Source organism: Salvelinus namaycush, chromosome 3 (assembly GCF_016432855.1).
Source record: "Salvelinus namaycush isolate Seneca chromosome 3, SaNama_1.0, whole genome shotgun sequence".
Lineage (NCBI taxonomy): Eukaryota > Metazoa > Chordata > Actinopteri > Salmoniformes > Salmonidae > Salvelinus > Salvelinus namaycush.
Window position 1 is genome coordinate 57,748,732 of NC_052309.1, and position 15,656 is coordinate 57,764,387.

At 45.6% G+C, this 15,656-nt stretch overlaps 1 protein-coding gene across 1 annotated transcript; it reads right to left on the bottom strand.

The window, feature by feature from the left end:
- Positions 1 to 842: 842 nt before the first annotated feature.
- On the bottom strand, positions 843 to 15,635 carry LOC120033382 (splicing factor, arginine/serine-rich 19-like). Its single transcript, XM_038979712.1, has 5 exons — positions 13,179 to 15,635; positions 12,947 to 13,029; positions 5,401 to 5,685; positions 3,824 to 3,952; positions 843 to 1,433 (listed from the first exon to the last, which is right to left on the bottom strand). Exons 1-5 carry the CDS (start codon positions 14,767 to 14,769, stop codon positions 1,284 to 1,286), a joined length of 2,238 nt encoding a protein of 745 aa, XP_038835640.1. The 5' UTR covers positions 14,770 to 15,635; the 3' UTR covers positions 843 to 1,283.
- Between the last annotated feature and the right edge of the window lie 21 nt (positions 15,636 to 15,656).

A 15,656-nucleotide genomic window follows, 5' to 3' on the forward strand; every position in this document is an offset into this window, starting at 1 on the left:
CTTGTAGAGATAAACTGACTGGAGTGTTCACCCACTAACAGAGATTACAGGAGACCTGACAATGGAAGGAACAAGCGCGTTGATACATGCAATACAGTGCACACATCCCAGGCACCCAACATGCATTGACTCACCGCATAGCTTCAACTTCCAATGTGTAAACCCATCAAGTCACAGAAGACTTAATTTTCATGGTTGCTTTTAACGTCAGCTCTGATGTCAAGTCATATGCTTTCAATGTTTCATTTGATGTCCGTTTAATGACGGATACCACGTGGTAATGTACTAGAAAATTGACTCTAACACTAATATAAACCAATGAAGACGAACCACAGAGTAGTAGTGTCAAATTGCATCTCAAAACCAATCGACGTTTTGCAGTTCCCTACTTTAATGGGTAGGCTAAGGATTGTGTGGCGGATAAAACTGATCCTAGATCTGCCTGTGTGTATGACAGAAAGGGATACACAGATGCATGCAATTACTTTAGGCTGCAAAGTGGCTCTTTTAACTAAAGTGTCTACATTCTTACATAACTTGAACATTACCTACAGTATTTAAGCCTGGTTCAGAAACAGCCCTTATAAAGAATCCATCACAAACAGTTCACTCAGTCAGTGACAGGTCTGCTGCACGCCTGTAAATCCATAGCTTGTAGGACAGTGACACCCTGCTTTCATTTATTTCTCCCTCTGCCGAAGCACTGATCAGAGTACACACACCTTCAGGGTTGGTTTCCCGGACACAGATTAAGCCTGGTCCTGGATTTAAAAGCGAACCTCCTGTGCTCAGGAAACCACCCCTCAGAGTACAGACTTCAAATAAAAGACAGGGACAGAATATCACGTGTCAAATCTCTATATTTAAACCATCCATCCATTCAACAGACCAACCACCTGTGACATGACAGGTTTATACCACACAGAGAGAAAGGAGAGTCAGTGTAGTGTACTTACAGTATATACAGTATGTGTGTACGCGCATGTGTAAGTGTGTATACATGTGTTCCGCATCTCTCCCACAACATTGTACTTAAAAAAAAAAAATCATATACTGCGTGTGTATATTTCGCAGATATCTACTCAACATTTCTGTACAGCAAGACACACAGGGGGGGGGGGGGGGGGGGGTTACAAGTTTACATTGGGACAGCAAATAGGGAGGGGAATAAAACAAAATGTCACTCTACGGCCTCATTGGGCCCAGTCACGTGCAAGGAGTGCGGGGCTGGTCCTTGGGTGGCAGAACCAATGGGAGTAGGGGGAGTGCGACCCCTGGTCCAATCAATAGGAGGAATCCATCTCTCTGTCCTCCCTCTCTTCCTCGTCCATCTTTCGACCGTGCTTCCTGAAGTACTTGTACCTCTGAACATAAAGCTTGACCAGGTTGCTCACCTTGACCGGGTTGATCTCTCCCGTTCGACTGTGGCAGATCTGAGAAGCATACACAGGTCGGTATTAGTCATAAACACACTATATATCAAATGGCTGTTACAGCGTAATTACTGTGTAGTTACAGTTTAACTAGGCTGTAATTACTTACAACGTAATGTAATTACAACTTCCAATTGTAACTGCTGGAACATAGTAATATATTCTGCATTATAAACCGGGTAGTTTGCGTCCTGGATGCGGATTGGCTGAAACAGCATTTCAGCCGTGTGTATATTATACAATATACCACGGGTATGACGCAAAAATACTCCTTTTTATGTTGGAAACCAGTTTATAATTGCAATATGGCACCTCTGAGGTTTGTGGTATATGGCCAATATACAGCTCCGCGTCGTGCATAAGAACAGCCCTTGGCCATGGTACACTGAACAAAAACATAAAACACAACATACAACCATTTCAAAGATTTTACTGAGTCACAGTTCATAAGGAAATCAATTAAGTACGCCCTAATCTATGGATTTCACATGACTGGGAATACAGATACGCATCTATGGGTCACAGATAACTTTTAAAAATATATATAATAAAATGGGCGTGGATCAGAAAACCAGTCAGTATTTGGTGTGACCACCATCTGCCTCATGCAGCGCCACACATCTCCTTCGCATAGAGTTGATCAGGCTGTTGATTGTGGCCTGTGGAAAGTTGTCACACTCTTCAATGGCAGTGCGAAGTCACTGGATATTGGCGGGAACCGGAACGCGCTGTCGTAAACGTTGATCCAGAGCAACCCAAACATGCTCAACGGGTGACATGGGTGTGCAGGCCATAGAAGAACGGACATTTTCAGCTTCCAGGAATTGTGTAGAGATTCTTGTGACATGAGGCCGTGCGTTATAATGCTGAAGGTGATGGATGAATAGCACGACAATGAGCCTCAGGATCTCGTCACGGTATCTCTGTGCATTCAAATTGCCTTCGAGAAAATGCAATCGTGTTACTTGTCCGTAGCTTATGCCTCCCCATATTATAACCCCACTGCCACCACGGGCACTCTGTTCACAACGTTGACATCAGCAAACAGCTCTCCCACACAACGCCGTCTGCCCAGTACAATTGAAACCGGTATTCATCCGTGAAGAGCACACTTCTCTAGTGTGCCAGTGGCCATCGAAGGAGAGCATTTGCCCACTGAAGTCAGTTACGACACCAAACTGCAGTCAGGTCAAGACCCCGGTGAGGACGGCGAGCACACAGATGAGCGTCCCTGAGACGGTTTCTGATAGTTTGAAGAAATTCTTCAGTTGTGCATACTCAGTTTCATCAGCTGTCCGGGTGGCTGGTTTCAGACGGTCCCGCACGTGAAGCCGCCTGGGCTGGCGTGGTTACACATGGTCTACGGTTGTGAGGCCAGTTAGACATACTGTCAAATTCTCTAAAACGGCATTGGAGGTTGCTTACGAACATTACATTCTCTGGAAACAGCTCTGGTGGACATTCCTGCAGTCAGCATGCCAATTGCACGCTCCATCAAAACTTGACATCTGTGGCATTGTGTGGTGTGACAAAACTGCACATTTTAGAGTGATTTTTTATTGCCCCCAGCACAAGGTGCAACTGTGTAATGATCATGCTGTTGAATACGCTTCTTGATATGCCACACCTATCAGGTGGATGGATTATCTTGTCAAAGGAGAAATGCTCACTAACAGGGATGTACACACATTTGTGCACAAGATTTGAGAGAAATAAGCTTTTTGTGCATATGTTATTTTTTTTAATATTTTATTTCAGCTCCTGAAACCAACACTTAACATGTTGTGTTTATATTTTTGTTCAGTGTATTGGCCAATATACCACACCCCCTCAGTATTGCTTAATAAATATACTACACACCCTCTGGCCTTTATGAAGTCTACTTCCAACAACTGTTTGTGGAAATTCTTTAAACCTTCACAAACAAGTCAAAGTAATTGTATCGACACCACACCACTCAGTCTAGTAATTATGCCAATCTTTTAAATGTGTGAGCCAATATTTTTTAAATGTGCAAGTCACAAACAGGTTGAACCGCAATTGTTATTCCTATGGAACAAAATGCACCTACACTCCGTTACTGAGAGATGCTACAGCCTAAACCCAAAAGCCTGACCATTGCAGAGCAGACGTTTTTGTTCCAGCCCAGCACTAATGCACCTGATTCAACTGTTAATCAAGTCATAGAATAAGGTGTTTTACACCCTCGAATAACAACGGAAAGAACTCTGAACAAAGCGTTCGTAATAACGGCGCACTCAGACGCGTAATAACGGCGCACTCAGACGCGTAATAACGGCGCACTCAGACGCGTAATAACGGCGCCCTTAAACCATGTAATAACAATGTAATGCAGCTAAAGCAGGTTTATGGTTAGAGAGCTGGGTTACCTTGTGTACTGCCTTCCTCAGGATGTCCTTGTAGTCGTCCTTGTTAATGTCTTTACGCTGGTAGTACGGCTTAATAGCCAGCTTCACCTCCTCCACCGCACGCTCCTGAGTGTGGAGCTTCTTCAGATACTGAGAGCGAGAGAGAGAAAAATAAAATAAGAGGTGCAGTACTAGTGTTGAACGGTATACCGAAACGTAAGTACTTTTTAGATACCAGAACATGCAAAACTGTTTTGCAGTAGAATGTTACTTTCGGTACTTCTGTCAAATGTGCCTCACGGATCAAGCCATTATCATCAGCGCAGCCTACCCCTTATTATAGCGCGCACAGTGCCTGCTCCAGTTTCTTATTTCTAGCCTGCACTAGTAGTCTGGGCAACATCATGTTAGCTCCCCACTCATGCCGAACAGAAGTTAACAGACTTGAATAATGCAACAAAGCATGTAGATGTTGAAACTGTTAATTACTGTTCGCAAAACAATGTCGATACCCTTTACAATGGAAGAATATACCGAGTGTCCAGGCTAACTTTCCTTGCTAGGTGATAGCTAAAGCTAACATCAATTCACTATCCGAGACTTTGTTTGTGATATGCAAACTACAAAAGGCATAATATGTTCATTTCAAAGCTGATTATCAATAAAAACTTTATGGATTCAGTTATTCGGTCTCTCTCTCTCTCCAAAAGATGATCTATTGCCTCAGCAAAAAAGAAAATATTTTTTATTTAACCTTCATTTAACTAGGCAAATCAGTTAGGAACAAATTCTTATTTACAATGACGGCCTACCGGGGAACAGTGGGTTAACTGCCTTGTTCAGGGGCAGAACGACAGATTTTTACCTTGTCAGCTCGGGGGTTCGGGGATTCGATCCAGCTCTAACCACTAGGCTACCTACTGACCCAAGTTCCTTGGTGTCCTGACTGCCTCGTGAATGACATCGCTACTCGTTAGAGACAACCCACATTTTTATGAAAAAGCTACTTCTACGCAAATGTTGTTGAATACAATTTGTCATCTGTAGCCCCATGGAATCACCCAAAAACAAGCCCAATAACTCAATGCATGCACACACTCCTATTGAATATGCATACACCTGTATTGTCCATATTATACAGATTGATTTACCCAACAGAGATTTACCATTCAAATAAATTATTACCATTATGTAGTTAGATTGGTAAAAACAAAGTCAAACTGATTGCATAATTGTATAATTGATTAATTAATGCATACATGGCTGTCTCTGAAAAATGTTAGTAAAAAAATGCAAATGTAATGATATTGAACTCAAAAGATGCCCAACGATTGAACAGAGCAGTAGCTGAGTATATCTGTCTGGAAAAAGTGCCATTCGGTGACTTTGGCTAATATGCCTTTTTTTTGCCGTGGAACCGTTTTGGTATTGAGCATCGTGATACTAAACCTGGTATCGGTAATGAAGTCAACATTCTGGTATCGTGACAACACTATGAGGTACTGTACTGATAGTCAGATGACCTTCCTTTCCACACACACATCAGTAATTGGAAGATATGGGAGTGGTAGAAAGACATGTTTTTCAAATGGTGCTACCTTGTCAGGGTCCTTGCTCTCGTTGTCCCAGCCTATATCACTGGAGCCCCCGGACCCTCCCGAGAACCCAGAGGGCATGGGAGGGGGCGGGGTCTGGGCACAGCCGCCACCCATAGACATGCCAGGGTGCAGGTGGTTGGGCGGGGTTTTGGTGCAGCCCACCATTGGGAGAGAGCTGTGCAGGATGAACTGGGCAGGGGTGGGGCCGGAGGGAGGAACCTGGGAGGAGGAAGAAGAGGAAGGGGCATGCTGCGATGAATGGTTCTGATTGGTTTGGGAGAGAATCTGCAAGAGAGAGAGAGAGACGGAACATATGATGAGAAACGGAAGTGCTTGGTCAGATATTGAACACCTTCAAAACAATCCAAGACAAATATGTAACACGTACAGTTGAAGTCGGAAGTTTACATACACTTAGGTTGGAGTCATTAAAACTTGTTTTTCAACCACTCCACAAAATTCTTGTTAACAAACTGTAGTTTTGGCAAGTCGGTTAGGACATCTACTTTGTGCATGACACAAGTCATTTTTCCAAAAATTGTTTACAGACAGATTATTTCACTTATAATTCACTGTATCACAATTCCAGTGGGTCAGAAGTTTACATACACTAAGTTGACCGAGCCTTTAAACAGCTTGTAAAATACCAGAAAATGTCATGGCTTTAGAAGCTTCTGATAGACTAATTGACATCATTTGAGTCAATTGGAGGTGTACCTATGGATGTATTTCAAGCCCTACCTTCAAACTCAGTGCCTCTTTGCTTGACATCATGGGAAAATCTAAATAAATCAGCCAAGACCTCCACAATAATTGTAGACCTCCACAAGTCTGGTTCATCCTTGGGAGCAATTTCCAAACGCCTGAAGGTACCATGTTCATCTGTACAAACAATAGTATGCAAGTATAAACACCATGGGACCACACAGCCGTCATACCGCTCAGGAAGGAGATGCGCTCTGTCTCCTAGACATGAACGTACTTTGGTGCGAAAAGTGCAAATCAATCCCAGAACAACAGCAAAGCACCTTGTGAAGATGCTGGAGGAAACAGGTACAAAAGTATCTATATCCACAGTAAAACGAGTCCTATATCGACATAACCTGAAAGGCCGCTCAGCAAGGAAGAAGCCACTGCTCCAAAACCGCCATAAAAAAGCCAGACTACGGTTTGCAACTGCACAAGGGGACAAAGATCGTACTTTTTGGAGAAATGTCCTCTAGTCTGATGAAACAAAAATAGAACTGGCCTAAGAACACCATCCTAACCGCAAAGCACGGGGTGGCAGCATCATGTTGTGGGGGTGCTTTGCTGCAGGAGGGACTGGTGCACTTCACAAAATAGATGGCATCATGAGGTAGGAAAATTATGTGGATATATTGAAGCAACATCTCAAGACATCAGTCAGGAAGATAAAGGGTCTTCCAAATGGACAATGACCCCAAGCATACTTCCAAAGTTGTGGCAAAATGGCTTAAGGACAACAAAGTCAAGGTATTGGAGTGGCCATCACAAAGCCCTGACCTCAATCCTATAGAAAATGTGTGGGCAGAACTGAAAAAGCGTGTGCGAGCAAGGAGGCCTACAAACCTGACTCAGTTACACCAGCTACGTCAGGAGGAATGGGCCAAAATTCATCCAACTTATTTTGGGAAGCTTGTGGAAGGCTACCCGAAACGTTTGACCCAAGTTAAACAATTTAAAGGCAATGCTACCAAATACTAATTGAGCGTATGTAAACTTCTGACTCACTGGGAATGTGATGAAAGAAATAAAAGCGGAAATAAATCACTCTATTATTCTGACATTTCAAATTCTTAAAATAAAGTGGTGATCCTAACTGACCTAAGACAGGGAAATTTACTAGGATTAAATGTCAGGAATTGTGAAAAACTGAGTTTAAATGCATTTGGCTGAGGTTTATGTAAACTTCCAACTTCAACTGTATACAGTGTCTTCAGAAAGTATTTACCTCCCTTGACTTTTTCCACCTTTTGTTGTGTTAGAGCCTTAATGTAAAATGGATTTAATTGAGACTTTGTGTCACTGGCCTACACACAATACCCCAATAATATCAAAGTGGAATTGTGTTTTTAGAAATTAAAGGCTGAAGTGTCTTTAGTCAATAAGTATTCAACCTCTTTGTTATGGTAAGCGTAAACAAGTTCAGGACAAACATTTTTCCTTAAGTTACATAATCAGCTGCATGGACTCACTGTGTGCAATTTTTTGAATGACTACCTCATCTCTGTAACCCACACATACAGATAATTGTAAGGTCCCTCAGTCGAGCAGTGAATTTCAAACACAGATTCAACCACAAACACCAGGGAGGTTTTCTAATGCCTCGCAAAGGGCACGTAATTGGTAGGGGAAAATGCAGACATTGAATATCCCTTTGAGCATGTTTAAGTTATTAATTACACTTTGAATGGTGCATCAATAAACCCAATCACTACAAAGATACAGGAGTCCTTCCTAACTCAGTTGCCGTAGAGGAAGGAGGCCAAAGGTGATTTTTATTAATTTTATTTTCCCCCCAGTCTGCAGGCGCCCGGCCCGCCACAAGGAGTCGCTAGAGCGTGATGAGCCAAGTAAATCCCAATCATGGCCGGTTGTGATACAGCCTGGGATTGAAACTGAGTATGTAGTGACGCCTCTAGCACTGCGAGGCAGTGCCTTAGACCGGTGCGCCCAACCAATGGTGACTTTAAAACAGTTACAGGCTGTGATAGGAGAAAACTGAGGATGGACCAACAACATTGAAGTTACATCACAATACTAACCTACATGACAGAGTGAGAAGAAGGAAGCCTGTATAGAATACAAATATTCCAAAACATGCATCCTGTTTGCAACAAGATGATGGCACCGACGGAGATGGCAGCATTGCGACTAGCTCTTAGGAAACTCTGCTGCATTTTGTTTGTTTATGTTCAATTTGTTACGTTATTAGATACATGTATTTGGGAATATGTTGTGAAAGTGTTAGATATTACTGCACTGCCGGAGCTAGAAGCACAAGAATTTCGCTACACCCACAATAACATCTGCTAAACACGTGTATGTGACCAATGAATTGGATTTGAATTGGATTTGATTTAAAGTAAAACTGCAAACAATGTGGCAAAGAAATTTACTTTGTCCTGAATACAAAGCTTTATGTTGGTGCAAACACCACATCACTGAGTACCACTCTTCATATTTTCAAGCATGGTGGTGGCTGCATCATGTTATGGGTATGCTGGTCATCGGCAAGGACCAGGGATTTTTCTAGTATTAAAAAAACTGTATAGAGCTAAGCACAGGCAAAATCCGAGAGGACAACCTGGTTCAGTCTGCATTCCAACAGACACTTGGAGACATTCACCTTTCAGCAGGACAATTATCTAAAACACCAGGCCAAATGTACACTGGAATTGCTTACCAAGACAACATTGAATGTTCCCAAGTGGCCTAGTTACAGTTTTGACTTAAATCTGCTTGAAATTAAAATCTTAAATTATCACATCCGCCGAATACAATGGTGTATAACTTACAGCAAAATTCTTACTTACAAGCCCTTAACTTCTTTGATATAGGGGGCAGCATTTTCACTTTTGGATGAATTGCGTGCCCATAGTGAACTGCCTCCTACTCTGTCCCAGATGCTAATATATGCATATTATTATTACTATTGGACAGAAAACACTCTGAAGTTTCTAAAACTGTTTGAATGATGTCTGTGAGTATAACAGAACTCATATGGCAGGCAAAAACCTGAGAAAAAATCCAAACAGGAAGTGAGAATTCTGAGACTGGTCGATGTTAAAGTCATCGCTTATTCAATTCCCTGTAATATATGGATCTGTTTGCACTTCCTGCACCTTCCACTAGATGTCAACAGTCTGTAGAACGCTGAATGAAGCCTCTAGTGCGATGTGGGGCCGGATGGGAGGTGTTTCAGTCATTGGTCTGGCAGATTGCCAGTTCTTGGTCACGCGCTTTCCTCATGATATCGCCTTGCGTTCCATAACTTCTACAGACATGAAGGAATGCCCCGGTTGGAACGTTATTGGATATATATGATAACAACATCCTGAAAATTGATTCTCTACTAAGTGTGCCCAGTTTATTCGACTTGTAATATCTGCGCGAGCGTTTGGACACGTGTACTACACATGCTAGCAAAAGTAGCTAATTGGACATAAGTAATGGACATTATCGAACAAAACAACGATTTATTGTGGAACTAGGATTCCTGGCAGTGCATTCTGATGAACATAATCAAAGGTAAGGGAATATTTATGATGTAATTTCGTATTTCTGTTGACTCCAACATAGCGGAGAAATGTTGTTAAATCTGAGCGCCGTCTCAGATTATTGCATGGTGTGCTTTTTACGTAAAGTTTTTTTTTTAAATCTGACACAGCGGTTGCATTAAGAACAAGTGTATCTTTAATTCTGTGTAAAACATGTATCTTTCATCAAAGTTTATGATGAGTATTTCTGTTATTTGACGTGGCTCTCTGCAATTACTCCGGATATTTTGGAGGCATTTCTGAACATGGCGCCAATGTAAACCGAGATTTGTGGATATAAATATGCACATTATCCAACAAAACATAAATGTAGTGTGTAACATGATGTCCTATGAGTGTCATCTGATGAAGATCATCAAAGGTTAGTGATTAATTTTATCTCTATTTCTGCTTTTTGTGACTACTATCTTTTGCTGGGAAAATGGCTGTGTTTTTCTGTGGCTATGTACTGAGCTAACATAATTGTTTGGTGTGCTTTCCCCGTAAATCCTTTTTGAAATCAGACATGTTGGCTGGATTCACAACATGTGTAGCTTTAATTTGGTGTCTTTCATGTGTGATTTCATGAAAGATTGATTTTTATAGTAATATATTTGAATTTGGCGCGCTACATTTTTCCTAATTTGGGACGCTACCGTCCCACCTATCCCAGAGAAGTTAACCAACAATGCCTTTCAAGAAATAGAGTTGAGAAAATATTTACTAAATAAACAAAAGTAAAAAATATATATAAAAAGTAACAACAACAAGGCTATATACAAGGGGTACCAGTACCGAGTCAATGTGCAGGGATACAGGTTAGTCAAGGTAATTTGCACATATCGGTATGGGTAACGTGGCTATGCATAGATAATAAACAGCGAGTAGCAGTTGTGTAAAAACAAAGGTGGGGGGGGGGGGTCAATGTAAACAGTCCGGGTGGCCATTTGATTTAATTGTTCAGCAGTCTTATGGCTTGGGGGTAGAAGCTGTTAAGGAGCCTTTTGGACCTAGACTTGGCGCTCCGGTACCACTTGCCGTGCGGTAGCAGAGAGAACAGTCTATGACTTGGGTGACTGGAGTCTGTCCATTTTTTGGGCCTTCCTCGGACACCGCCTAGTATAGCGGTCCTGGATGGCAGGAAGCTTGACTCCAGAGCTGCACTGGGCCGTATGCACTACCCTCTGTAGCGCCTTACGGTCGGGTGCCAAACAGTTGTCATACCAGGCGGTGATGCATCCGGTCAGGATGCTCTCGATGGTGCAGCTGTAGAACCTTGAGGATCTGGGGACCCATGCCAAATCTTTTCAGTCTCCTGAGGGGAAAAAGGTGTTGTCGTGCCCTCTTCACGACCCGCTTGGTGTGTTTGGACCATGATAGTTTGTTGGTGATGTAGACACCAAGGAACTTGAAGCTCTCGACCCGTTCCACTACAGCCCCATCGATGTGAATGGGGGCGTGTTCGGCCCTCCTTTTCCTGTAGTACACGATCAGCTCCTTTGTCTTGCTCACGTTGAGGGAGAGGTTGTTGTCCTAGTACCACACTTCCAGGTCTCCAACCTCCTCCCTATAGGCGGTCTTATTGTTGTCGGTAATAAGGCCTGCCACGTGTCGTCAGAAAACTTAATGTGGGTGTTGGAGTCATGCTTGGCCACACAGTCGTTGGTGAACAGGGAATTCAAGAGGGGACTAAGCATACACCCGAGGTGCCAAGTATCAAAAGCAAGTATCAAAAGGCATTTAGCCCGTCTGGTAGGCTCGTTTCACTGGGCAGCTCTCGACTGAGTTTTCCTTTGTACTCCGTAATAGTTCGCAAGCACTGCCACGTCCAACAAGCGTCAGAGCCGGCGTAGTAGGATTCAATCCTAGTTCCTGCATTGATGCTTTGCCTGTTTAATGGTTAATCTGAGGGCATAGTGGTTCTTATAAGCATCTGGATTAGTGTCCCGCTCCTTGAAAGCGGCAGCTCTAGCCTTTAGCTCAGTGCGGATGTTGCCTGTAATCCATGGCTTCTGGTTGGGCTATGTAAGTACGGTCACTGTGGGGACGACATCGTCGATGTACTTATTGATGAAGCCGGTAACTGATGTGATAAACTCCTCAATGCCATTGGATGAATCCTGGAACAGTCCTGTAGCGTAGCATCCACATCATTTGACCACTTCAGTATTGAGTCACTGATAATCCCTGCGTTAGTTTATGCTTGTAAACAGGAATCTGGAGGATATAATTGGTCAGATTTGCAAAATGGAGGGCGAGGGAGAGCTTTGTATGCGTCTCTGTGTGTGGAGTAAAGGTGGTCTAGAGTTTTTTCCCCTTTGGTTGCACATATGACATGCTTGTAGAAATAACGGAAAATGGATTTAAATTTGCCTGCATTAAAGTCCCCGGCCACTAGGCGCGCTACTTCTGGATGAGCATATTCTTCTTTGCTTATGGCCTTATACAGCTTGTTGAGTGTGGTCATAGTGCTAGCATGGGTTTGTTGTGGTAAATAGACAGCTATGAAAAATATAGATGAAAACTTGGTAGATAGTGTTGTCTACAGCTTATCGTGGGGTACTCTACCTCAGGCGAGCAATACCTCAAGGCTTTAATATTAGACATCGCGCACCAACTGTTATTGACAAATAGACACATACCACCACCCCTCGTCTTACCAGACGTAGCGGTTCTGTCCTGCCGATGCCCGGGAAACCCAGCCAACTGTTTATTATCCGTGTCGTCCTTCAGCCATGACTCAGTGAAACATACAATATTACCGTTTTTAATGTCCCGTTGGTAGGATAGTCTTGAACAGAACTCATCCAGTTTATTCTCCAGTGATGTCACGTTGGCCAATAGAACGGATGGTAGAGGCAGGTTACCAAATAGGGCTATCTTCTGTATACCACCCCTACCTCGTCACAAGACAATTGATTGGCTCAAACGCATTAAGGAAAGAAATTCCACAAATTAACTTTTAACAAGGCACACATATTAATTGAAATGCATTGCAAGTGACTACCTCATGGAGCTGGTTGAGAGAATGCCAAGAGTGTGCAAAGCTGTCATTAAGGCAAAGGGTGGCTACTTTGCAGAATCTCAAATATAAAATATATTTTGATTTGTTTCACACTTTTTTGGTTACTACATGATTCCATGTGTCATTTCATAGTTTTGATGTCTTCACTATTATTCTACAATGTAGAAAATAGTAAAAATAAAGAAAAATCCTGGAATGACACACACACAAGGAATATAATTACTCAAAGACACACACACACCTGGCTTGTAGCATGAATGAACTCTTGGGCTTTGGCTCTACTTGCGATATTGGCCTCTTCCATCTTAAACAGCAGAGCTGTCACTGAAATACAGAGAGCAAGGGGTTAGTAAAACCTTATAGATATTATATACTTCATAGAAGCAACAGGAATACACAAATAAAGTAATGTCCCTCCACCAAAAATCTACTAGTTGACATTATTATAATGAATGCTCGTGACAGAGACTTACATGCTAAAACTCCTCCGGCTGTGCAGTCCACTCCTGTCTGCAGACTCCAGGGGAGGGTAGGGACAGCAGGAGGGGGAGGAGGAGGCGGTGGCAGCTTGTTGGCTGAGGATGAAGAAACAGAAGAAGAGGAAGAGGAGGAGGGGTCTGTGGAGGAAGGAGGAAGGGAGAGAGAGGCGAGGGCAGAGCCAGATGAGGAGGAGCAAGGGGGTGAGGCCAGGGATTTGGCGGCTTCTTCCAGAGGGAGGGGCTTCATGCTGGAGGGGCCGTACTGTGAGAGGCCTCCCCCTTGGGAGGAGGGTACGGACGTGGGACTGGAGGGGGGCAGGTTGGGGGTGCTCTGGGTCTGAGCTGGGCAGTCCTCGGGTAGGAAGGAGGGCTCAGGGGTCTTACAGCTGCTGTCCACAGTCTGCGAGTCGGGAGACGACTCCCGAGCATCACGCAAGGTGGTTAGGGAGGGCGGAGGAGTGTGGGGGGGTGAGGAGGACGGGGGGAGGACACTGGTGGAAGAGGAGGATGATGAAGAAGAGGATGAGGAAGGGGTTGGACCGGCTGGACCAGAGTGTGGACTGGAGGGTTTAGTCCCGACTCCTGATTGGATGTCGGAGGAAGGCCCACCCCAGCCGCCGCCCTCAGAGCTACAGTTGGCCATGGCGCCATCCACGTCCGTCAAAACAGCGGCTAAGCCTTTCTCTCCCCGCGTCTTCTTGGCCAGCCGCCGCCTACGCTTGGTTGCCAGGGACGATGAGGGCGAAGACGCCGAGGAGGAAGTGGAGGTGGTGGAGCTGGGCTTGGCCTTCTTGGACTTCAGCGTTGCCACCGTGGGATTGGCCAGCAAGGAGGAAGGGGGAGCGGCCAGGGAACTGCGTTTGCCCACCTTCCCCAGGTCCTTGTTGCGTCCACTCAGCAATAGAGGCTCAGAGCAGGGCTTGAGGAACGGAGACCTGCTCTCATTGTCCCTCCTAAAGACCACCGCAATGGAACCTCCCACCACCGGCATCCCAGAGCCCCCTACTGACCCGCCTGCCCCGAGGAGCTCCATGCCCAGCTTCCCAGAGCCCACCGGGCCCCCCGTGGTGCTGCTCACGCCCTCACGCACGAGCACTGACACTTTGGATTGCAGCTTGGCTTTCCTCCCACCACCGCTTAATTTCTTGGACCTGCCAGACCGACCAGACTCTTTCTTTCCCCCTTTTTCCCCACGCTCTTTCTCCTTCCCAATCTTCCGCCCTCGCTTGGCCGAGGGGAGGGTGGCTAGGCCGGCCTGGGTTGGGGAGAGTGAGGAGGTGGAGAGCCCCTTGCCTTTCGGTCGAACCGAGGAGGACTCGGACTGACCAGCTTTCTTGCCCGTTCGGGATTTCTTCTTGAAGTGGTGGCGTCCAGGTTTGGTGGCGGTCTTGGGTTTGGCGCTGGGGGCAGCGGGTTCCAGAAGCTGGGGAGGGGGTGGGGAGTCTTCTATAGAGGGGTAGTCTGAGTCCAGGGCCTCCCCGTCCAGAGAGTGCATGTTTATCTCCAGTTTGTCTGAGAAGTGGTCCGAGTCGTAGCCATGGTAATGTGACGGCGGCGAGAGGGAGCGGCTCCCACGCCGGCCCATGCTGTCTTCCAACTCTTCGTCCGAGCGCCGACGCCTCTTCTTCTTCCTCTTGTGGGGCTTGTCCGAGCCCAGGGAGGGGCTGCGGGGGGAGGACGGAGCCAGCGGTGGGGAACCGGGGAGAGTGGTGGTGGTGGTCGTGGTGACCGTGATGGTGCGCTTGATGGCGAACAGGTCAGAGCCATTGAGATCCTGGATGGACGGTGGCACCACGGGACGACCGTCTCTACGTCTTTCCCTGTCCCCTTCTCTGTCCCGGTCCCCTTCTCTGACCCGGTCCCCTTCTCTGACCCGGTCCCTTTCTCTGACCCGGTCCCTTTCTCTGTCCCGGTCCCTTTCTCTGTCCCGGTCCCTTTCTCTGTCCCTGTCCCGGGGCCTGTCCCTGTCCCGGGGCCTGTCCCTGTCCCGGGGCCTGTCCCTGTCCCGAGGCCTGTCCCTGTCCCTTCGTTCTATGCTTCCTTTGGACCTCTTGGCGCTGCCTCTTTCTCGGCTGGTCGATTCGCGGACGCCGTCTCGCTCTCTTTCCCTCTTTATCCGGCTCGAGTCTCCATCCCTCTCCCTTCTCCGGGTGTCATCTTTCTTTCTGTCCTTGTCTCGATCTCCATCTCGTTCCCCATCTCGGTCTCTGTACCGGTCTCTGTTATTCTCTCTGTCTCTGTCCCCATCTCTCTCTCTGTGTTGGTCCTCTGAAGTGTTTGACCAGGAGCGACCCCCGTGCGTTTGCTGCACTGAGGAGTTTTGTGAGCGGGGGCGTGCTGAAGATTCCGGGGTGCTCCATCGTCTCTTCTTCCTCTTCCTGCTATCGCTTCTGCTGCTCCTCCCTCTCTCCTCCACCTTTGTTTTCTTCTCTTTCTCACTCCGCCTCCCCCTCTCCCTGTGTCTTTCCTTCC